Source organism: Thermobia domestica, chromosome 13 (assembly GCF_964235325.1).
Source record: "Thermobia domestica chromosome 13, izTheDome1.hap1.1, whole genome shotgun sequence".
Lineage (NCBI taxonomy): Eukaryota > Metazoa > Arthropoda > Insecta > Zygentoma > Lepismatidae > Thermobia > Thermobia domestica.
This window is the reverse complement of record NC_137466.1, coordinates 51,399,058-51,425,567: the sequence shown is the minus strand read 5'-3', so window position 1 is coordinate 51,425,567 and position 26,510 is coordinate 51,399,058. Positions and strand designations below refer to the sequence as shown.

At 32.9% G+C, this 26,510-nt stretch overlaps 1 protein-coding gene across 1 annotated transcript; it reads right to left on the bottom strand.

The window, feature by feature from the left end:
• Positions 1 to 730: 730 nt before the first annotated feature.
• On the bottom strand, positions 731 to 25,685 carry LOC145668145 (homeobox protein E60-like). Its single transcript, XM_081735724.1, has 2 exons — positions 25,550 to 25,685; positions 731 to 10,349 (listed from the first exon to the last, which is right to left on the bottom strand). The coding sequence occupies exon 2, from the start codon at positions 10,330 to 10,332 to the stop codon at positions 9,997 to 9,999; it is 336 nt and encodes a 111-aa protein (XP_081591850.1). The 5' UTR covers positions 10,333 to 10,349; positions 25,550 to 25,685; the 3' UTR covers positions 731 to 9,996.
• Positions 25,686 to 26,510: the final 825 nt, after the last annotated feature.

The window sequence follows — 26,510 nt, the reverse complement described above, 5'->3', positions numbered from 1 at the left end:
ATATAAGCCATTAACTATAAATACTTACAATACAAAATGATAATGATTACTGAGGAAGAAATTAAAAACTACACAAAATGTGTAAGAAAACATTCCAGAATAAAGGTCAAACGAATTAATGCATTATTGTGTTTGACTGACGGTTTCAAACTAAAATTTGTATTATTTTTTTGAGTAAGTATTAACATGTCATGCATATTTACCGAGACAAGTAACCGACTACCCTTAATTACTTTCATCACATCAAGGTTATAATTGGAGGAGAAAAGAGGGGAAATTCTGAAAGGGGAATACTTTTCAGGGAGCTTTAATTCCTTCGTATTAAAAAAGAGAGAGAGAAAGAAAGAAAGAAAGAGAGACGTATGATCATTCTAATGAATGATACAAAATTATTAAAAATATCGAACAAAATAAGTAAAAATGAAATTTGATAATAGGAATAAGTGTGTAAAATTTTCTAGTAATTATCTCCACATTCTTATATTTAGTAAACATTATTAGAGAGAGTGTCATAGTTCTACTACTTATGTATTTTATTGGTAATTAATAGCAGTATCAACAAGGGATATGGTACCTTTCTAAAGCATGAGATGGATCAAGATAGATTGAATTAATTAAGTCGGGAGAAAAAACGATCATGGAACACACTGAATCAAATACTTTTGTCCAGAGAGGAGTGAATGATATATATATATATATATATATATATATATATATATATATATATATATATATATATATATATATATATATAAAGTTACTGAAACGAATATTCAGACCCAACTGGAACAGGAATGGAGAATGGCGGAAACTTTAAAGGGAAACTACATAATTTATACGTTTACCAAACATTGTTAGGGTCATCAAGTTTAGGAGACTCTTGTGGAAAGGTCATGTTAAGAGAATGGAAGAAAGTAGGAACGCTTTCAAAGTTTTAACTGGAAGACCAATCGGAAAACGACCATTAGAAAGACCTAGGCGTAGATGGGAGGACAATATTAACATAGATTTACCATAAATATGAAGTAGAAACTGGATCCAGTTGACTAAGGATAGGAATCAATGGAGAGCTTTTGTGAACACAGCATTGAACCTCCGGGTTCCATACGCCATAGAGTTACTTTTGTTCCAATAACAAATTGAAATACGAAAAGAATTTAAACTCCTCGGACAACTAATTGGGTACTGGTTTCATCGACATTTGTGTTAGCTCAAATTGCCTTTTTTTTCTTTTTTTAACATATAAAGAGAAGAATATGTGAAAGTTTATTTGTACTGAAATAATTATCTCCTGTTTAAGAATGTTCAAATGTAATTCCATGTTTCAATTAAATTGAATTATATATTGAAAAATTTTTCATGTATTATTGAGCCAAGAAATATGACAGCAATAGATGTGCTATCAGACGTAAATATTTTACGATGGGCACATCCTTTGGTGAAAATATCACTAGTACTGTTCCTCCAAATCTATAATGCAGTACAAATCTTGTGTTGTATTTGTATGTTAACAATCTTTCTCACATTTATCCCTACTCGTAAGTATGATTTTATGAGTTTTAATTTTTATGTTTACTGTCTCTACGTGTGCATACCTTGTTTAGCTTTCATCTTTTGTGTGAGTTATTGCGAGAATATGTAAGCCTTGGTCCTCTGAAACTTCCATATATTGCAACCTAACTAGAAAATTTCAATTATGTTAGGTTTTGTAGCTGAGCAATGGAAAACGCAATTTTCTCAACCAACTCAGGTATTACACTTTTTTGCCAATCATATTGAACATATTTCTCCAATTAGGCCATTTTACACACTTGTTTTTGAGGATCTTGGTTAGCCATGTGGTACACGATGGCTCAGTGGCGCGCTAACAACTGGTACGAGAGGTTTCTGATTAAATTTCAAGCCATGTGAGTTTGTGGTGTACATTGTGTCTCTGTGTTTTCTAGGTGTTCTCCCGTTTCCCTCCACATTCTCATTCCACTAATTATCACGTAATCATCCACTTTCATTACATATGTATTCCTTTCGGTCGAAAAGACATAAAACTAGAAATTTAATTGAATTTCATTTTGGTTAACTATCTTTATTTCTACATTTCCTCACACTGATTTCTGTGCCTAGCTTTACTCCAATCTTGTAATCCTTCTCAATTCTAGATCAATTTCGGCTGAAGCGCATTTCAAGAAGACCTGCATTGAACTGCATACCATTATAAAAACTGCCATAATTGAAATTATATATACGAACCAACTATACTATTAATATATACAAATGTATGTGAGTTACTTGTTATAGCTTCCTACGACCCTCGTGTATGCCCGCCATGAACTGTTTCAAGTACTATATTGCATGACATTAGACAATGTCAAATATATACATAGATACAATTTTTTTTTAAATGTAGCCAATATCTAGAAAAAAAATCTATATGCATTATACGGTGTTTTCTCGGGATATTCTCTTTTCCGACAGTGAAACATCAAATTCATTTATTTGCGTTGATCATAAAATTTCATAGTCTACAAACCATACATGCGAGATATTAAATTAAGTTATAATTTATTTTTCATGTACCACATGGTGAATATGGATGTATATTTTATGTTTTTAGTGAAAAGTACATATTCAGTTGGTATGTCAATATAGTTGGAACTTTATAGCAAATAATGTTTTAAGTAAATTTTATTAATTATACTACATTTATATGTTCATTAAGCCTCATCACCATTCGCCGCAATTATGTTGGAGATGCCGCTGGTTCTTCAAGAAGCTGAGAAAGTGAAAGCATGACTTAATTTTAACGTCATAAATCAGTGAGATGGAATAAATATCGTATTTGAAATGTTAAAAAGCTTTTGTTATCTCCTTGGAATTGCGCCATTAAAAGCAATATATTACTACTAGAAGAAACACATCTACAAAGCGTGGAAAATATATATTTTTTTATAGTATCTTACTTTGGTTTTTAAGTTCCTACACAATAAAGAACACCCACGTAGATGCTGGGAATACTATTAAAACTTGGTCATAGTCATAAACCGATGGTGAACACGGTCTCTTGCTAATTTTGACAGAATCTGGGTTAAGCATCCCCACTACAGTAAACCAGAGGATTTACTGGTAGTTTATTTACGGAAAGCAAATATTATAGTCAAGTTTTTGTTTTGTCTTATTACAGTATTTGCTGCATGATGTTTTGTTGATACGCTTAATTAAAGTTCGTAGTAATAAAAAGAATGCCTTCGTAAGTATATTCTAGTTTATCCTGTTGCATCGTAAATATCGGAACACACTTTGGATCTTAGCTACAACAGCAAAGCGAAAGCAATTGAGTTTGATTCGTTTATATGTTCTTTAACTTCAAATCTTATTAATTAATTAAAAGTTTCATCATCTTTTTATACACTGTCATATCTACCATTTCATTTATGTTAATATATATATTTTGATTCTATCAATTTTCTTAATAATTTGAATCTCATCTTATTTGTTCTGTTATGTTTTAGTAAGTATTGCTATACAGATTCCCCCCCTGAATTTAGAGTTCCTTTCACTGAATGAAATATTGGTTCAAGATACATATTTAAAATTTCATGGAGCTCTTCGGCGCCATTAATTTGATTGCAAATTGGAGTGATAGAATTAATATTTCTCAAGTTTATTACACAATCACAAATTGACGTTGGTCTTCTCCCTTCTTACTATAATCTTCTTCAGAGTTTGCAATACTTTCTGCATAAGTTTCGTGATATTATATTAATATTATTATTTGACATGTGCTAATTTTCCTAATTTAAAACCGTAGATGTCCATGCTCATGCTTTGCTTCTTTTTAATTGACCAAAATAACTCCAACTTTTTGTTAGGAACTTTTTTTTTTTTTGCTAGTAAATAAATGTTAGCTTCTACGCCGTTGCCGGCTGCAAATAAGCTCTATTGTCAGTTATCGTATTTACTGGAATGTTCACATAATCAGAACTCCATATAAATATAATTTATGAACTTTATATTCTTTTTAACACTGTATACTTCTTTGTAACACTGATCCCACCCCTTGGCAAGTAAGCTTTATGGTGGTCAAATGCCATGTTTATAGGTTTTCTCGGAGTTCTCCTCATTCCCTCTTATTTTCTTCATTGTATCGTTCATCATCATGATCATCAAAGTTTTCCTTAACCTCGGAACATAATCGTGACACGTCAAGGTAAAAGAATTTTAAAAAAGTCTTATGTTATCTCAAAAAATGTAAGATAGTAAGATTTGTTAAAGATTAGAAAGGAAACTATTAAACGTTTTTTGTTTTCTAAAGTGGTATGCATTTTTCTGGGCACGATTCATTTTGTCGTATTCTTCATTATGCAAGCTAAAGAAAATACAACTTATACAGGGTGATATAAAAATGTGTCACAAAATTTTGCGAACAGATTTCTCACATCAAAATAAGAAAAAAGTTCATATGGACCTTTTTTCAAAAGTGGATAGCTTAGGAGTTATAGGGTGGCGGGAACGTGAAACAAAAGTTAATTGCTCCACGATTATGAGACCTATCGTAGTCGGGTCAAGACATCTTTGAAGAACTGGTATGACAACTATCCAAATATCCATGTTTAAGAATGCTTCAATAATTGCACATCAACTTTTAGAGAGGTAGGTGGAGAGTGATCAAATACTCCCAAAACAGCCTATCTAAAAATGATTGTGCAAGTACCGGAGATTCTGAAAGATGGATATTTGAATAGTTCACACGCTAGTTTCTCAGTGATGTCTTGACTCGACTTCCTATGGTAGTGAAACTATGGACCTTTAAAGTTCGTCTTTTCACGTTTTTGGCACCCCATAATTACAAAACTATAGACTACACTTCTGACCAGTCCCAATAAGTTGTAATACCCTGTATAATTAATAAAATCTTTGTGGATGATTGAAGATATGCTTCAAAAGTCAAACAATTCAGCTTAGAATAATTGACCATATTTTCCTAATCTCAAATTTAAGTCCTAATTAATGAAATTACTCCGGCGGGTATTCAAGACTGCATCATAAAAAATGGTCTAAAGCAAGTATATTAATTTAATTATTATATTTTGAATTAATGTTTAAGAGGCCTTATCACTGCGAAATTAAAATACCACTAATTTTACAGTAATTATGTGATATCTTGAAATAGATAAAAGATAATCGAAAAGTGGAACAAGACCTCCCTAGACAGTATTATTTTGCGTGAGATACCGTTATCATGACTCATTTATCTGCTTTCGATTTCCAGCCATTTAGAAAATCGGCATTTATTTTCGCGTTTCTAAATAACAGCAAACGAAAAAGCTACTAGGTGACTCGTAATAACGGTAGCTCATGCAAAATAACATCGTCTAGGGAGGTCTTGATCCACTTTTCGATTATCTTTTATCTATTTGAATATATCACATAATTACTGTAAAATTAGCGGTATTTTAATTTCGCAGTGATAGAGACTCTTAATAGATTTAGGTTAATAGTTTCCACGTTAAGACACTTGAAACATTATTTCTTCTACTGGAAGAAAATTGATGGAAACGTTGGATCAAGAAAAACCAACTTTTCTTTGAGCATCTTTCGGGAAGAAAACATTATTTTAACTGATTTTCTTCTCTTTCAAAAAGTACTATCTGCGTCAGTTATATACATACAAATAAAGACAGTAGTTTGCTAATATAAGGCAATCAAGATTAGTTGGCTACGTTTTCATTAAGCTTCCGAAACGATCTGTCACTGTCAGAATATGTCGAAAGGTCATTTGTCATTACCATAATTAGAATCAGGATATGAGAAAAAGCAAACAAATAATAGTATTACTGCTTAACATAATATGAACTTGGATCCCAATAACAAAAATAAATAAATAAATAAATAAAAAATAAAAAAATAAAATAAAGTTATATTGTAAAATTAATTACGGAAAGCTTTATATTTTGACATTAGCTAATTTTTTTCTGTTTGTTTACGGTATTTGTTGAGTTACAATAGATCTTTGTTAAGAAGCAAATACTGTAGATATAAATATTGTAATCATTCATTTTATTTTATTGTGATAAAAATAAATACAGTAACGCCCAGTAATGATGGAAGAAAATATTTCAAAACCTACTGCTGGTAACTGAATCCGCCCACCAACCTCTGTGTATAGCTAAGTGTTGTAACTTTTACTTTATGCAACACCAAGGACACAAAAGAAACGGATCTACTATACGGTGGAATCTAAACTAACATTTGGATGTTTGTTTAAGACGTTATATCCCCAACAGGGTTTGAATCTGCTATTACACATACTAGAACGTTAGTCATGAGGCTATGATAGAGTCCAATAATAATAGAATATAATTACTACTGCACTTTCTCCTAGCAAAATAGAAACAAGTTTTACGGTTTAGATTAACCCTTTAGTGACAGAACAATGAAGCAATTGCAATTAATCTTTCCTTTCAAAGACTGAAAAGCAAATTATAATGATGACTCCCGCGGTTAACAACGGATAATTATATTAGCAGATATAAAAATAAGCAGCAATATGAAGAAACTGTACTACGAGAATGCATAATTATAGTTACTGTATATTTCCAAAATCTAAGACAAATAATTTTTATTTTTATTTATTTATTTATTATTTTTTGTCGCGATTTCATGCCCAAAAATTTGAGATCATCTTGCTTTCGCGACATATAATGTGGAGTATTTTTTTCACGTACTTGCACTAAGCTCTAACTTTACAATCTTTCTCATCTACTGCTTTAGATTTGAACGTTCGCAGAATCTGTGGACTCTTCCAGTGAAGAAGTTGTATCTGATTTGATTTTTAGTGTAGTGTTACAGTAAGTTCTGAAAATATATCCGATATGAGCTGTAGACCTATTTTTTGTAATCCTTTGTTAAAAAATGGGGGTTGTCCAGGATTTGGAGTCGTTTTGGATTCAGAAACATACTATACACACAAATAATAATAATAATAATAATAATAATAATAATAATAATAATAACCAAACAAAAATTGTGTTTACGTGCATTGTTTTGCCTCATCTTAAACATAGACGTTTAGATATAAATATGTACTCTGGACGTCCGTTGATATAAATATTCTTGAGAAAATGTTGCTATATGGATCAATTTTCGTTAATCTTTACAATTTTATTTGTATTCATTTGTGCTACGAAGGTAAAATAAAAAAATATATAGAGTGAATTCTAATTGTAAAACCGTAAAGAATGCTTAAAACATTAAATACTAATACATATGTAGGCAAAAATATGACTTAGAAAAACAATCATATTTATTAAATAAGGGAAAACCAAGAAAATATGTGAAAAAACAGTGAAGGCGGGGGAATTGAAAATTTAACTAGCTCTTTAAGAACTTATCGTAAACTTGCTCTATTGGTGAAAAGAAGTAGAATATCTTTTGACAAGTAGGGATGTGTTGCTAACTTAAGATCACAGTTCATTGTCACTAATAATAATGTATTTTAAAATATTTTCAGCAGATGTAGTGCAGATATACGTAGATAACGTTACTCATTTTTTTTTTTTTTTTTGCAGAAAATCTCATTTTTATCAAAATGGGAAAGCTGTCAATATAAATAGTTAACTGTTAATCATGTATTATTTCTTTTTTAAAGTGCATTGTTACAATTCTAGAAGTAAAATTTTGATTCACTTTCTCAGAAATCCAACGTTCAAACAAGCTTAAGCCAACTTGCTTGCTTCTGTAATCAGACTTTTTTTAATCAAAGAAAAATACAGTTATACACATCAGAAGAAGTTTTACGCTATCAATTATTATTAAACCTAGAAAGTCGAACACCGAAATGTACGATTATGTAGAAAGTTGAAACGAACGAACACACTTTGGCTTTGTGTGCAACTTATAAATTGGTGATATGTGGTAGAGAGAGATGATGATCATATGTAGACCAAGAGATTCTAATCTCTCCATAAACTACATCGTGCATTAGCGAAAATCGTGACTTGGTTGAACCTTGTTGCTTGAGATTTATTGCACTAACGTCTATCCATCTTCAGTGGACCAATTTCAATTACATTTCAACGGCAATGTACGTACCTGTACCATATAATTTACTTCTATCTGAACACAATGATTGAATGCATTGTTTACCGTGACCTCAAGAAACAAATATTCCTTAACACTTTCATATCTTAATACTAACGCCATTTGATATCTTAACAGGTTGTTAAATTACAAGGATATAGTGTTAATTAAGAGCAATATTTTAAATAAAAAGTGACAATTTGTAAAAGTGGATTCTTTGAATTATAATAAATATTAGCTTCAAAAAAGCAAGCATGTGAGTGTTTGGTTAAAAATCTATGCAAAATAGCACAATTAAGATGGATGGAATTGATAAAAGGAGGTAAAGTGTATACAAGTAGCCTACTATTAAAATACTAAATGCGTGTATAACGATCTATAATTTGACACAATGCTATAGCATTTCTAAGGCTACTTGGAAAGTAACCAAGTATGATTTCTACGAACTCTGTAAAAAAAAAAAAAAAAAAAATCAACTTTACTAGCAATGAATGCTAAGTAATGCGAAATGTAGAAATACTTAGCTTAATTCTTATATATAACTTAATAAGAAAATGTTATTAAATCACTAATTTGCAAAATTATTAAAATAATATTAAATTTAGATACAGTAAAAGTTTTACAAAATGGGAAACAGTAAATACAGTACACAATGGGAAATAAGTCAATACTTTAAATGATCGTGCATTCCAGAAAACTAAAAAAGTACTTTATGTAAACCCATGAAAGTGTTTACGGTCCACAGATCTAGTAATTACTCAATCATTTCACATAAATAATTTGAGATCATGATCACTAAACATTAAAGTACTTCAATACAGTACTAACATTTTAAAATCAATTTTCTAAACTTCAAGACAAGTTGAAAGGCTATAAAAATTGAGACTGCAGAATGAGTTTTTTTTTTTTTTTTTTTTTTTTTAGAAAACGTTAATCAAAAATTGAAAATCAATATTTAATGTACTAATTTTCATTACGACCCAAAATGTTACATAACTTAGGAATTGAGCATGTAAGAGAGACCAAACCACTTCCGAGAAATTGTCGGAAAACATTTATGCAACAACGAATTTAACAATATCTTTACAAGATGACTGTTTAATATTCATCACTGGTAAATGTTACATGCAATTGATTAATCTATACTCCATTCTGACGTATTGTTTTTGCAGTGGAAGATTATCCGAAATAAAATTATTGTATTAACAATAATGTATATTCAACATAATTTGGTATATTTTTACCGTTGCATATGTTGCAATAATTATATACAACCTATTTTAATAATATTGTATTAGACGTTAAGTGGCAAAATAATGTTATGGATTTGTTTTGCTTTTAATGATCAATTGACACTTCTATAGTACAACAAAGAAGTAGTTAATTAAGTTGGTATTTATTTTTGGATCGATTTGTGGTTCACCTCTCCGTCGTTTGTTTCAATGCAAGTATTGACTTTTGTTTTCAAATCGACAGAATTTTGTATCATAAAAAATGTAAACTTGTCATATTCGCTCTCTTTTTCAACGCCATAGCTATATCAGTGATCTATTTCGATCATCATTCAACACACACATAGCTTATGAAGCAGTATGAAGAGGGTTTCCAAGCCTCTACAGAAGGAACTATTCACGAGGATTCCAATCTCGAAATAAATTTGGTCATTATATATATTTTAAGGAAAGACTATTTATGATGTATCAAAAAGATTGTAGACTTTTCCTAATATAATTATTCTGCACTAATGCACATTTTGAAATATGAGTAAGTGGAATGAATATTATTATTATTTATTACATTGTGAAATGTATTATTCAATATTTCTTTTTCTCTGGGAAGTAGTCAAACACATGAACACAAAAATATGTATCTTTTTTTAAAATTTATTTTCTTATTTCTTACTTAAACGTTGTATTATTTTCACTTGTCAACCGCCGACTGCATTTCCTTGTCTGTTGTATTTTCATCCTCGTCCTCGCGGACGGGTATTGTGCTGTGATTATACAAGCCTTGAGCCATAAGCTGCAACGCAAGGGGGTTCTTTTGTCCACTCGCTTTCTTAATTTTGGCACGTTTGTTTTGAAACCAGATCTTGATCTGTGATTCATTGAGTTTGAGATCTCGAGCGAGGGCTTGTCGACGTTTCTCTGTGAGATACCTGTTTTCCTGGAATTCCTGTTTCAATCGAGCCAGTTGCTCGCTTGTGAACGCTGTCCGTGGCCTTTTCTCCTCTGGTTTCTTCTCCTTGCGTTTCATCCGTCGCGATCTCGGACCTGAAAATCAGAATAAATAAATAAAATTAATATATGAACAGAAACAACTTATCTATGTCAAAGTTATTGCTAGCAAATAGTAATAAATAAAGTAAAAAATCAGTTTAAAAATTCCATAAATAATGGTAAAGAACATTTTCTGATTTTATAACCGCACTGAGTTTTTCTAGTACTTAGAAATCATTTATTACTATTAAAGTATATTAATTGTAACAATGGTTATAAATAATTTCGCAATATAAGAAAACAACATATAGATGATTTCAAATTAGAAAAACACCCAATTCGGTTGTAAGGTTCTTCATCATCCCTTTTGTAGATACCTAATGACCAATGTAGTAATATTTCAGTTGTTTAAAATATGCCTTGTTACAAATATCACCAGATTTTCAAAAAGTAAAATTTTGATTTTGTTTTAATTATTTCTATTTTAGATATTTCTACATGTGTTTATTACTTCTTTTGTATTTTACTATGCACTTTTAGTTTGTTTTATGCACTAAGTTTTTGTCGTATTTATTGTTTTCAGTCACAAAACCTTTTACTAAAATACGCAGTACAAAAAGTTGACAGTGGGGCAAATTATGACTTTAGAAAGGTCTAGGTAGGACATGAGTAAATTAAAGTGATGAATCATTGATGTAAATCATATTCTGAGGCGGAAGCCATCTTGAAAACATCTTGGATTTGTCAGTTAAATGACGTCTTCATTACCACGTGGTCTGTTTCAGCTATTTTCCTTGGCCAATTCTATTTCTGAGAAAAAAAAAAAGAATGAGTTGACATACATTCAATTACTGTGCTTCGATTTACCCGTTTTCTTGAAGAATTTTTTAAATGACAAAAAATCAGATATCGCTACTTCACTTTCCAAAGTACACTGAGAAAAAAATGTAGGTGGCGTACTTAAAAAGATAGATTACATGCGTAATTCCTGTAGTTTTTGGACTTAAAATACAGTAGACGTATAACTGAAAATGCATGTTTTATAATACTTTCTGCATAAGTGTTCCATCTATACGTACTTTCCGTATGAAACAATGTAGGCGGTCAGGATCTCACATACAAATGGACGTATATAACATTTAGCTGACGAAAGTAACATAAGTATATATATGCATGTGATATACGGAAAACTGTTAGATGTCAGACATCCTGCAACGGCATGATATCACATCTAAATGTAGGGCCTATGTAGCATACGGATAACGTATGCTCCGTACTGATTTCTATAGTAAGCAAGAGGATACCGTATATTTGTACAATATACCGCTGTCCGGAGAACGGGTTTTTCTCTGTGTATTTATAAAACAGAATAGTTTAATCTTACAATGTTCAAAACAATGGAGAACCAATAATTGAAGATAACAAAACAAAAAGTATTCGTCTTTTGGTATCCATTACAAAATTTTGAATATCAAAATCTCAAGATTCCATTTGAAATCATAGCGCCATGTTTTATATTTCCAGTCATTAAAGGTAATACAAGTAACGTAACATTACCTTGAAACTTTTTGCATAATTAAGATTTTTTTATTTTTTACTGCTTAATGTTTTCAGAAAACAAACCTATATCCTGCGCCAACATCTGAAGTTTCATAATAAAGAATGACCGCCGATAGATCAAAATAACATTAAATAATTTAATGTATGAAACAAAATTGTTGACCATTTTATTTCTAATTTTTAAAATAACGGAAGTCAAATATCAATATATTTCTATCATAATTTCTCAAAACAACACAAAAGCGTTAACAAATTTTCAAAAATAACTCTCCTCGCTGATCTAGTAACTAACGCGTGGTCTCGGGTTCGATTGCCGCGTCTGGAGAGCATTAAAATTTTAACGAACGCATTCAGGCAGACCGGATTCCATCCATAAACTGTAAATTCACGATTCATGTAGCTTCGATATTGACAAGAAACGCTGAAAATTCAACAAATAAAGAAGCAAAATTTTCTAAATAACTGAAAATAAAAAGACCAATGTTACAATTTTCAACATGATGACAATGACAACCAAGATCAGTGTTTAAACTTCTTAAATATCAAGAATTAACATCAAAATAACGACTTTTTTGTTTTGTTAAAAAATATAATTTTAAAATATCGAATAAAAATAAACATTACAGTTTTTAAAACAGTAAACATCATACGCGGCATCAGATTTTACAAAATAATTAAAAATTAAATTTGAAGTTATGCTAATATTGACGAAAATGAGATACGAGAAAACCAACTGATGACACTGTTGGAAAACCAGTGGATGATTATCATATCACTGTTTGTGTTGTGGATAGTCACAGTTATAGATTCAGTCCTTAACATGGGATATCCAATGCTAGAATCATTGGATTATAAAGCGCCTATTCTCGTAAAAGAATTTTCCCGATAGTCATAAAAGCAAAGTTTTTATATCAGTCAAACTAGCTGAATACTATATCCTCTTGTATGTAAACATTTAGTTTTTTTTTTTTTTTTTTAAAGAAAATATATCAAATGTTAAGGATGCAGCTTATGTATGCGAATAATAAATGCATAATCCACTAACACAACAGGACTTACATACAACATCTGTACTTTTTATGGCTAAATCTAGCCATTTCGACGTGTTTAAGTATTAAAAACGTAATATAGTTATTAGCTATTAATTTGGCCAATTCTGCGTTCAAAGTTTTGTAATCATTTGTGTTTAGTGGCAATCGAATACCTTATTTTAAATTATCAATAGAAACAGAAAAACGTATTGTTTGTTACCTTGATAATCCTTCTTTCCGTAGAAGTATACAAGTTACATTCGTACACCACAATATAATTAACATAAGAATTTTCAGTATATGTTCGGCGTGCAGACGCATTTTTTGTGTTATGTTAGAACAGTAGTGCCACCGACACGTAGTCAACATTGTCTCAAGGATTTGAATCGAAAAAAGGGAACTTAAGGGTTGTGTAGTCCTCCTGAATGATACAAGCAAAGCGCGCAGTACACATTTTAACAGTGGCGTAGGGAAGGGGGGCCCGGAGGGGCCGCCCCCCCAAAGAGGTCCGACAATGTACTTTCGTACTTTGATGTTTGTATTTTTGTATATATTTTTATGTTTATATATTTTTTTGTTTGCAATTTTTCTATATGTACCTATAACAGCACTTGCCCCCCCCCCCAAACACACATCCTGGCTACGCTACTGCATTTTAAGTATGGGTTAAATATGAAAATGCTTGATTTGAGAATAAAAAGACGAATATTATAGTATGTTATACTAGTACAGTTTAAACTATGGCATATTTTCCTTGTTTTATTGTTAAATTCCGTTAGCTATACATTTAGTACAAGTTTAGAAGAATTTAGCAGTTTTTCGGCTAGATTCTATGTGTTTCTTAGCTATTTTCTGATGTACCTGTTAGCAACATTGTGTATACTTAGATCAATACAATGTTGTCTACCATTCAATTAAGTGGGAGCACTTAGTACAGCTGTAGGTCCTTTTAAGGAATTTCTGTTTGTGTTAAAATAAAGCTCTGTGCAAGTGTAGACGTAGTATTTTTACTTTTAAGAATTTTCACGAAAGAAACAATTAAAAATACTTGCTAAATTAACTATGGCTTATACATGCGTTTTTTTAAAAAAATAAGAATGTAGGCAAATTTAAATGTGTGGCTTATACACACGATTTCTTCTGAAAGTGTACGCAAAATTTAAATGTGTGGCTTATCAACACAATTTCTTCTGAAACTGTACGCCAAAATTAAATATGTGTCGTACACACGATTTCTTCTGAAATTGTACGTAAAAATTAAATGTGTGGCTTATACACACGATTTCTTCTGAAAGTGTACGCAAAATTTAAATGTGTGGCTTATCAACACAATTTCTTCTGAAACTGTACGCCAAAATTAAATATGTGTCGTACACACGATTTCTTCTGAAATTGTACGTAAAAATTAAATGTGTGGCTTATACACACGATTTCTTCTGAAAGTATTCGCAAATATTAAATGTGTGGCTTTCACACATATTTTCTTCAGAAAGTGTACGCAGAAATTAAATACGTGGCTTATATACATGATTTCTTCAGAATGTGTACGCAGAAATTAAATGTGTGGCTTAAATATGCGGAGTAGAATACACGCCACAACAAGGTAGTTTTGCTTTACCTCTTTTAAATGATACCGATGTTATAAAGAATGGGATCTAGTGTTGAAGTGGAATCCAAACAGTGGCAAATCGTGAGGAATGTCGCATAGGTAAAGAAAACACACTGGATTCGAATTATTATTCGAAATGTTGTACTCTCAGCAGGGTTTGAATCTGCAAATACGTGGACCGAAGGGAGGCGAGTTAACATGATCACAGAAAGACCCATATGGAAAACAAGAATACACCAACTTAGGATGTACAGTACTATTACTGTATGACCAAGCAAAAAAGAAGAAAAAGAATTGAAATTTAACATTATTACAGTAAACCACAAACTTATTAATTTCACATACGCATTTCCTCAAGATAATCTTCGAACGTCTCATTACACCTATCCATGTACACTGTATAAGCTCTGAGGATAATGGGAATATCTACGGAATTTCTCTTGCATTTCACGGGCCAATATTTGGGTGTTCACAAGTTGTCCTGTGCTTATCTAGCAAAGCCCAGAAATAACCCACAGGAATCTCACAGAAAGTCTCGTACCCAGAGCATAAGCGTACATTGAATTTCTACAGGGTGTCCGCGGAACTTCCAGTAGCAAAAAACCGGACGTCACGTGGACATCCCACGACAGACGTCTACTGAACACCCAAGGGGCGTATCTACGCTATTTGAGACTATTCTATCAAACCAAATCAAGGAAGTTCTGTTTGAGATATATATTTTCAATTTTATCGTTATATTACAACATATTACACTGGTGGATCAGTGGTAGAGACTTACCTCTGGTGCAAGGAGTTCTTAGTGGACAACTTCGTGTCCATGGGTTTTCTCAGGATATTCCCGTTTCCTCCCACTTTCTCATTCCACCATCATACAATGCTTTAATTATCGTCTCCTTTAGCCTAAAAGGCATAATCGAGGGACGTTAAATAAAAATATTTCAGTTTTGTCAGTTTCTTTATTTTTTTAACTATATAATACAAATTTGAACTTCTGCACTGCTGCAAAGTTAGATTATATTCTCCCAGATAGTAAATATTTTTTTATTGTTTGTCAACAAAATAAAATATTAATCCCTTAATCAGAGTAACAATAGTAAATACCAGCAGTAATGATATTACCGCAGGGGACGCGGTGGCTCAGTGGTAGAGCGTTCACCTCCGGTCCCTGGTTCGATCCCAGCTCGCGCCGTGTGGACTTTGTGGTGGACAAACACCGTGCTCGTGGGTTTTCTCGGGGTTCTCCCGTTTCCTCCCACTTTATTCATTCCACCATTTCATTCATCACCGTCTCCTTGAGCCTAACCGACATAATCGTGGGACGTAAAACTTAATATTTCATTTCACTTCATATTACCGCAATGTACCTTGGGAATATCGACTATAGTCGGTTCTAACGTCCTAATGGTGTCGGAACAGAAACTAAAAATGTGCTATTGTGATCAAAGAATTATAATCAATTATAACATTAAAGAATTACTTTGTCGATGAAATTCTGTGCTATTTTATTTTATTTTAAACTCTGTAACATCTGCTCACATGATTTTTTTAAAGATTAGTTTTCGATTGTTGTGATATCATCAAAATCTTTCTGACCTTAGATAATCCTTCAACTCAAAAAGTGTGCATTTGTTGAATATAGCCATCAGTGTCCGAGTTATAACACAATCAAGGAGATTATATTTTATTCAAAAAGAAAATATCGTCAGAAAATCTAAATCCTTTGACACTTCATTCTCCGACATGGAAAACTAAATTTAAAAAAAAAAAAATACATCTGGCAACGAACCTCACATCAGAAAAGAAACTTTTTATTTTTTTTAAGTCAACGTTTCTTTAGTGTTATAGACATTGTATATAAACTTGATGTGTATACATTTAGGAACAAGGTGACGAATCTCATCGCAATTTTAGCGGTGGAGGAGATAAACATCATTTCTCATTTTTTGTGCCGAGATGGATTGGATTTCAACGTGCGACATCTCTGCCACCTAGCCGCCAGTCCTTAAAATACCAAGAATTCCTCAGACAGGGGTTGTTGGGGAAGATTTCGTCGTCCTGACGCAAGACACAAAAGGAACAGAGAAGTAAATCTAATAGAAATTCTAGGATTAGGAAGAACATATGGCAAAAGGGAAATACTTTTTCTTTTCTTTCTTTTTTTTTAACGAAAAGAACCCAATTTTATTGAGGATTGAGTGAATGAATAAGATACAAGCATCTTTACGAATAGTTTCAAGAAATTCTTTGTTTCGTAAAGGCCTAATTTACGTATTGCCTCTTTCAAGTAATCCAGCAGTGTGATCGCCGAGGGAAATTATCCGTTATACGTTACAGTCTAACATGGTCGAAAGGTCAGAAATGTAATTTCTAACCCTAACCTTAATCCAGTTCGACATATTAGACAAAAATGTATCTTTGTCTCTATGTAGGATGGGGGTGAGTTTCTATCTGTACTATGAAAAGGTTCTATAAAAAATTTCAACTTTTATGAAACATGGCCTTTTCTTTGAGATTAACTATTTTGCATGGATATTATATTTATTTATAATCCATTGATTTATATGAGAAATGTTTTTTTTTAATAAACTAGAATTTTGGTTACATGATTTTAGTTATTTCTTTTACAAATTCAGCTAAATGTTTCTTTTTTAAATAAAAATTATATACATTAAATATTAGTTAAATTAAATGTGATTATAAGTAACTTACTAACTCTATGGCGTATAGAACCCGAAGATTCTATGTCACATTCACAAAAGCTCTCCATTGACTTCTATCCTTAGCTAAATGGGTCCAGTTTCTACTTTGTATACTCCTATTTCTGGAAGATTCATTTTCGTATTGTTCTCTCGGCTTCACCTACGTCTTCCTAATATGTTCTTTTCCGATTGGATTTCTTGTTAAATTTTCGAAACTGTTTCTATTTTCTTCCATTCTGACTACGTGACCTGCCCACTTGAGCTGCCTAGAATTAATGACAATAATAATACTAGATAAATGGTATAAATTACGCAGTTTCCGGATAGGAATGGGGAAAGAAGCCTTTAGGAGGAAGAAAATACTACAGGTATTTTATGAGACCTAGAATAAAAACTTGAGAAAGATATTTCAGAAAATCCTTCGTATGAAATATTGTACTGTATGGGCCAGAAACGTGAACATTACGAAAATACGATGAAAAGCGACTGGAAGCTTTCGAAATGTGGGTGTGGAGAAAAATGGAGAGAATTAGTTGGGTCGAGTGGAAAATGAATGAGAGGGTGTTAGAAATGAAAGAACACTTTTAGATATTATTAAGATGAGGAAGAGAAACTGGTTGGAAGGAACTTATCATGAGGAACGTGCTAGAGGGTATGGGGACAGAAAAGAGAGGGAGGAGGCGAAGAAGATTACAATTAATGGACAATATCAAAAAGGAAAAATTGTACGTGAAGGCGAAGAGGTTAGCAGAAGACCGTGGAGCATGGAAGCTTGTCAGTTGCGACATATGACCTGTCAATAATGGCAGAATTCCTATGATGATGAGAATTAACTATTCCTGTTTCCCTTGGTTCCAAATACTCGACTTAAAATTAAATTTAAATATTAAATATCTAAATTATATATAACAATTTAATTTTGACGAGAGAAATTAGTAAAATCAAACCACTAAAATTTCAGTTCCTAGTTCGTTTCAAACAAAACAGAAAATATTTATCTTCCCATATCAATAGGCTAACAAAGATGGCATATGTATTTAACATCTTTAAGAATATTAAGCTTAAAATTGAAATCGGTCACAGAAAATCAACCTTACTTGAAAGTTTGACTGAAATGTGATACATATTATGATATAAATAAAATAATAAATACATATTAGAACTTTACGCATTGAAATGTTAATATCAGTCACAAAATGAGTTTGGAACATGTAAACACTTGACGAATACATTAGACATAATATTGACGAATTAAGATCAATATAAGAGCGAATAATCGTAAGAAGTTTTGGGTACAATATCAAAAATTACTAGAACAAAACAATCCATTAAACACAAAAAAATATTTTCCCTTATTTTCTCCCGAACAAATCCTTCACTCTCGGTTCTTTTCGTCTATCAACCTTACCCATCCATAATTCCTTCCGTAAGGCTAATTACGACCCCTTTCCAGGTGCTCAGATTCCCATCCATCATGGCATCAACAAAGGAATTTTCCCGCCTTCGTTCTGATCCATCAAAGCAACAATCATCTTTCTTTCCCCTCCTTCATTTTCAAACTCCCTTTCTTTTGTATTGTTGTCTCTGCAATTTTGGTTTCCAGCAGCGATTTTCTCCAGTCGAAGATGATTTTGTAGTTTCTTCATGTTGATTGTGTAAGAAGGAAAGAACAAAATAAACCAATCATTTGTTTTTTACGAGTCATTTGTGAGAAAATAAGTTACAATTATTTCTTTTTTTTCGTATTGCAGAATTTATTGTACCTTAATGAACTTATATTGCGTCTAAATCTTTTGCAACATTGCAAATGCTATTCGCTCTTAGGAAGAGCTATAAGCAATCTATTCTCCTTTATTTCCCGTTATTTATATATCAATTCCGAAGTTATTTCATTTTGTGTGTATATGCGTGTCTGTGTAGTATATATATATATATATTGCGTGGACAGAGGTTCATTAACGAAATTGTTTCACGTACTTTCATGTCCCAAATTCAATTTGTATTCAGTTATGTTTAAAATAACTGATGATGTGTTCTGAGCAATTTCTGAAGTAATTTGACAAGTTATTTTCCTGTATTTTTTCATTATTGTTATTTATAATTATTGATTTTATACAGAAATAGTAACATTTGTACTATACACAATTAATTCTTGTACTGTTATTGGTTGATTATGCTTACGGTACAATGGTTATGTTGGATCCATTTGTCGCCATAGCTTTTACTGGCCTAAAAAGCATTTTAAAGTATATTATTTAATTTTGATGGTTTTTTCTACAGATAACTCAGATAAACAACAGCATTTCAACGTAGATAATCCAAATAAACAACGGAATTTAGCCGCAGATAACGTACTCAAACTACGGAATTTTATCGCAGATAATGGATATAAACAACCGAACTTTGTCACATATAATTCACATAAACATCGGAATTTTATCACATATAACTCACTTAAACAAAGGAATTTTGTCACAGATTATGTATATAAACAACGGAATTTTATCACAGATCATGTATATAAACAACGGAACTTTATCACATATAACTCATTTAAACAACGGAATTTTATCACAGATCATGTATATAAACAACGGAATTTTATCACAGATAATGGGCATAAACAACCGAATTTTGTCACATATAACTCACATAAACAACGGAATTTTTTAAACAGATAACTCGCATAAACAACAGAATTTTACCACACAATAAATAACTCAAATAAACAATGACATTTCACCACAGAAAGCCCACTTAAACAACGTAGCAAGGAGATGCAAGTTGCAATTTGCTGTGGTGGAAACATTTCGGATAATCTCGTTTGCAAGTAAATATGTGCTGTAATTAAGCCATGCTTACAGTATGTTTATCATGGTTGCAAAGTGTAAGTTCCAAATATGTATTTGCATGTTTTTGTTTCAAACATTTGACAGTACTACTTTCCAGAAAACCTTAAAGATTTTCTTTGTTACGTGCTTATTATGAGATGCGAAAGGTGCCCTAATTTGAGACGTGTCTCATGTTAGGTCTCTCTTTTGAGTAAGTTATATAACAGTCTACAACGCTTAGGTCTGCTGATCTTCACATAATTAGGTATTATAGTTCAAAAAATATCATTTAATAAACCTTATATTTGAACTTGGTAATTTCATATGACAAACGCCAAGATTGTAGATTTCATAAACCATGTTACAAAGTACTCCCTCTTCACACCACTCTGTCTTCTGTTTCTTTTCCAGGCTTTGTTTTCTTATGAGTTGTTTATGTTATGAATTTCTGTCAGGAAATTTATAGCTTAAACCTAGATTTTTCTCAGTAGACCGTAGTCTATTTTTTTAAAAAATATATTGCAGATTTCTTTTTATTTCAGTTAGAAAGTCGAATTTAATGTTTTACACACTGCTGCTTTCTTTTTATTTTAGGTAGAATGCCGAAACGAGTCTTGAAGCAGTACGAGTATGATTAATGCTATCTATGCTGTGCGTAATGGTGAAATGGGATATTTGAAGGCCTCTAAACAATTTGATATGCCAAAATGCACTCGTGAAAGATAAATGGCGAACAATTGTTCTTCGGAAGAACTTGTTAATGTTAACTTAGGAAGAAAACCAGTGCTTCCTCGGAATATTGAAGAGTTAGAATGTTACTGTGTAGGTATGGATAAACGATATTTTAGTTTTCGACATGTCGATGCAAAACGTATGATGTTTCAGCTTGCTTTCAGGAACAATATTTCTCATACTTTTAGCCCAGGAAAATAGTCAACAGGCAAAGAAAATACAGGAAAAGGATAAGAACATTTCTGAAAAGATATCCCACACTTTATTTCAAGACCCCTCAAGGTATTTCAGCCGCAAGAGTAACCTCGTATAATGAAAGTAATGTGTCGACATTTTTGACATATTTGAAGAAATATTCCTACATCAGTTGCCCACACAGACTGTTTAATGTAGATGAAACAGGACTAACAGTTGTGTAACATAAGGATACACAAGGTTAAGGTTACATACGTGTAAAAGTAAAAAAGAGAGTGAATGAACTTCAACCACAAGAAAGGGGTAGGTTCAAAACTGCAGTAATTTGCATGAATCCTTTAGGGACGTATGTGCCACGTTTGATCATTTTTCCGCGAACAAGTATGAAGCCTGAGCTAATGGAAGAAGCACCATCAGGTTCCATATGAGGTTGTCACAAATCCGGGTGGGTTCAGAATGATTTATTCACGAAATAGCTGAAACATTTTATAAATTTCACAAAATCCACTCCAGAAGAGTGCTAGATGGTCACTATTCTCACACTAAACATTTTACCGTAATTGATATGACACGGGAAAATAATGTCAGAATGTTATGCATTCTTCCTCACTCAATGCATGTAATGCAACCATTGGGCATTTCTTGTATAGGTCCTCTAAAGACATACTATGCACAAGAAATTGAAACATTCTTAAGAAACAATCCAGACCGTGTTGTAACCCACTACATTATGGCAAAATTATTTGATAAAGTACAATCATGCTACTTGGTTAGTAATATCTGCAAGTAGATTTGAAAATTGTGGACTCTATCCTTGCAATAGATAAGTATTGCGAGATCATCAATCTGGACTTCATTAATCCCAACCTCCGAGCTGAAATTGCTTATTGAATTCTGAACTTCAATACTTAACCAAGTACTTCTTCTCTTCCTCGAGTGATATACCCCTTTACCTCAGCATACATCAGCGATTACTAGGCGAAGATCTTCCAGAGTAGTGCCAAACGGATCACTTCCTCTCCTTATAAAGAGTCTAAAGAAGGTAACCATAAATCTACTAAGACAAGCCAATCAGTAGCCACACGCAATAAATTCAAATGAAACCAGAAAGAATCGAGGAGTCTTTATTAAGATAGTACTCATTTCCAACTGACAGATTCGTCAGACTGACATTAGGGTTGATCAAGACAGTGAAATGAGTGATGATCAAGATGTTCTCTGCTTATTTTGTAACTGGCGTTTTGCAGAAGATATCGCGGAGAAACGTGGCTTAAGTGTGTGATGTGCTCCAAATGGGCACAAGATGAATGTAACAAAAAACAATAATGAAGTTTTGCTTTGCAGTTTTTATGACAACACCCTCTTTTTGAGGAATACGCGACAAAACGTACTCGCGACAAAACGTACCATCGACAGAACGTACCACTTACCCTGAGGGCTGCTTGTGAAGGGTTTTCTAAAAACACTTTAAATAATGACAAGCGACAAAACGTACCACTTGCCTGGAGGGCTACTTCCAAAAAGTCTTCCAATCAGCTATCAAATAATGACAGGCGTCAAAACTTACCACTTCATAGGATGGTATATATATACCGGCCAAAATAAGGTTAAAAGTTGAACAGATTGGTGATGAGAAAAGTACCGATGTAAGACCAAGACTAAGACTAAGGGATGCAAGACCATGACCATGCCTGATTTCCTCATTCTGTCGATACTCCACCGAAAGTTCTATCTCCTGAACTTTCCCCCAAAGGCATTTCTTAAAATGGAAGAAGCACCCACTGATTCCGGTCGAAGAAAATACTTGGCGAAGCGCTGATATTGTCGACGATTAAAAATCCACGTTCACTATTTCTTGTTTGCACTCCGGGACAGACTGAAGGGTGAAACAAACGAATATCTGTCTCCTTATTCTTATTGGGTAATAAAGCAAAAACTACCGGATTGATATTGTTTCTTCATACGAACTGCCAAAATCTGCATGGATACTGTAAATCTGAGAAAACTGTTTACTAGAGCACTTGAAAGTACCACTCATGAAAAAATGATTAAAGCGTTTCAAGCTCTCTTTACCCTTATCACCACAAAAAATTATAATTCTATTTTCTTCTCCGTCGTCAGCTGACAGAAAAGAAGTACCGTCAAGCATCTTGAGTGTTTCTTCTTCTAACATAACTTCTTTACAGTTGTTAGGCTCTTTTCTATTTCCTTGCGCCGTACATCTCTGTCTCTGTAGAGTTCTTCTCAGTAGCCTATTACCCCCCACGAAAACTTTTGGTGAAAGTAAATTTTAATAACCACCACCGACCCTGTTTACAATGTCAGATTTCCTCGAACTAAATGTCTGACAGTTCAAGGTCCATTTTTTCCTTTAAATGGTACGTTTTGTCGCAGATTAAATATCTGAAATGTTTTAATTAGTCCATGACAGGTTGTCATTTATGACAGGTCGTCAAAAGTGGTACGTTTTGTCGCGAAAATTCAAGTGGTACGTTTTGTCGCTGGTACGTTTTGTCGGGACACCCTTTTCGAGTATTGTGTAGCTTTATTTTTTCTTTGAGGGATTATCTTGAGTTAAGTTCAAGTATCTCATATTAAGAGCCCAGTTTTCTTTAAAACGATTTTTTCTTTTTTTTTCCAATATTTTAGTATTGTTAACGTCATAATAATTATACGTTTTTTTATGCCACAACTTTTTTTTTATCTACTCACAAATAAAAGCGTATTGTGAGCTAGAAAAATGTGTCCCATATTCGGGTCCTTTCCTCTATGTTTTTTTTCTAATAATTATATATGTAAATAAAATTTGTAAAACAAATTAGTATTCATGAACTTGTATTCATTATATTTCGTAATTCTATTCTTCTTCAGTAACTATACTCGGATCAACATAAGAAACGGATTGACGTTTGCAGGAACACGTGTTGCGCAGTTGTCACGTTTTGTGAGTATTCTACTGAGGCTTCCGCTGTGCTTCGCCATCTCCATTGCCAAATACTTCTGAACACATGTTACAAGGTGGCAACATTGTAATGTTGTTATCTTTTTTCTACCGAATTCCTCCACTTGTAACTACCATCATGACGTTTATGATTGACTCTTCTCTAATGACGTAGCTCAACACAAATTTCCACGTGGTTTTGAACTGTCAATTGGTTTTTAATTTTGATTTAAGTATGTAAAAACAATATTTTGCCTCACATCATACACATTACTTAACTGCTGGAGGTTATCAATTCTATTGGAAGAGTCTTGACAGAAAATGATTAATCGTAAAGCGATCTCTATTCTAACACTTTTATCATATATTTAATTTTCACTAAGCAAGTTTCAAGGGTATTATTATTGTCTTTCATTTAGCATTGTTTAAAGTGGATTCTGAATCATTACTCAGATTCACAGTTGGCATTTGCAGTCCTGCGGATTAGAAGGGGAACATTCATACAGCTAGGATTCTATTAGAAGGAGAACATTCATGCAACTAAGGTTCTTTAGAAGGTGAACATTCATACAGCTAGGATTCTATTAGAAGGGAAACATTCATACAGCTAAAATTCTATTACAGGGGGGATATACATACAGCTAGGATTATATTGGAAGATGAACATTCATACAGCTAAGATTCTATTAGAATGGGAACATTTATACAGCTAAGATTCTATTAGAAGGTGAACATTCATACAGCTAAGATTCTATTAGAAGGTGAACATTCATACAGCTAGGATTCTATTAGAAGGTGAACATTCATACAGCTAGGATTCTATTAGAGGGGAAACATTCATGCAGCTAAAATTCTATTAGAGGGGGAATAAACATACAGCTAGGATTCTATTGGAAGATGAACATTCATACAGCTAAGATTCTATTAAAACGGAAACATTCATATAGCTAGGATTCTATTAGAAGGTGAACATTCATACAGCTAGGATTCTATTAGAGGGGAAACATTCATACAGCTCAGATTCTATTAGAGGGGGAATATTCATACAGCTAGGATTCTATTAGGGGAACATTCATACAGCTAAGATTCTATTAGAACGGGAACATTCATACAGGTAGGATTCTATTAGAGGGGGAACATTCATACAGCTAAGATCCTATTAGAGGGAAACATTCATACAGTTAGGATTCTAAGTTATAGAAAAAGGTATTTAATGTACCTATAATTGTGTGTTCTTTCGTATTGTTTTAGTTGGGTGCAATGACAGGGAGGAAATATTGCTACCACTCTCCCCTACTCCCACACCTTTACTGGGCACTTGGTGTCTTGTTCACTAAGCAAGATTTGAACTTCGAAGGAACTGTTTGATCGATTTCAAAAATACCATCTTGTTACAATTGCATTCGAAGTGAGATCTTCGTTTGTATGCATGATGTGCAAAAGCCACTTTGTGGCATACCAACTAGCTAATGAATTCAAAAAGCACAATTAAAAAGAGAGACGGAGAGAGAGAAGTGAAATGAATTTAGTGGTTACGACTAACGGATCATTGTAGTTAAGCAAGTGTATTAGCATTGTGTTATGGAAGGAGAAAGCAATCGATGTATTTTAATCTGGAAATAATAACAGGTATCATGAAGCAACATTCCTTACCACTGAGGTATTTCGGTGGCCATTATCGCCTCTGATTTCTGCGGAACTCCCATTCTGTGAAATCGCGCAATTCTTCTGATGATCATTTTTCTCGCTCACTAACCCCTCCCTGTTAGCATTCCCTTCTCCGCCCCTGTCGGCAACGCCTGCCTGCTCACTCACTCACTATCCGCGGTGTGGCTCGACTCGGGTGGTCCAGCAGTGAGCAGCATCCGCCTCTGAGCACACAATCTCACTGACAGTGGTACCAACCAATGATTTCTAGAACTGGTTCAGTTTCCACTTCCCCTTTCTCCGAATTCCACAGAAAATTAAAAATATATTTAGCTCATATGAAAGTGCATGATATTGAAATACGCACCCCTCATAACTAAAGGTGCATTAGTCGGTGATACTATTTGTTTTTCAGTGTATTCATGTAGTCAGGTGGTTAGTGTGCCTCCTTGGTCGTGTCGAGTTCGAATCTCTGCGGGAACAAAGAATTGTATGTAGGTGTTTTCTCAGTAGCATGAAGCAATTACAAACGTACTGGAATTTCAATCTTGAAAGACAGAAAAGGAAAAACAGTGACAAAAGTAGATGTGTTAATAGATAGCTAATAACCGTCTGACTGGCCGGCCGTATTCCGTACATGACCTGTATCTCCCGCTTTTTGAAAGGCAAGTCGTTTGTCATTTGTCATCAGTGATGTGTGAACAAACATGCTTGATCGCATTATAAGTAAATATAGGGCCTATTACGTATTACTAGCCATAACACAAGTTTCAAGGCGGGTCGTTAGAAATATAATGTATTAGTGATTTTCATACGTACTGAAGAACATTTGTAATTTTTATATTAGAATTGAAAAGAATTCAGTTCTTCGAAATGCATGTCAACACACATTAAATTTGCTTACTCGCACATTACAGTATTGAAATTTGCATTAATAATTGTTGTTTTGTGTAATAGTTTTATGTGC

Coding starts and splice junctions, on each gene's coding strand:
- LOC145668145 (XM_081735724.1), bottom strand. CDS start 10,332: ATGAAACGCAAGGAGAAGAAACCAGAGGAGAAAAGGCCACGGACAGCG.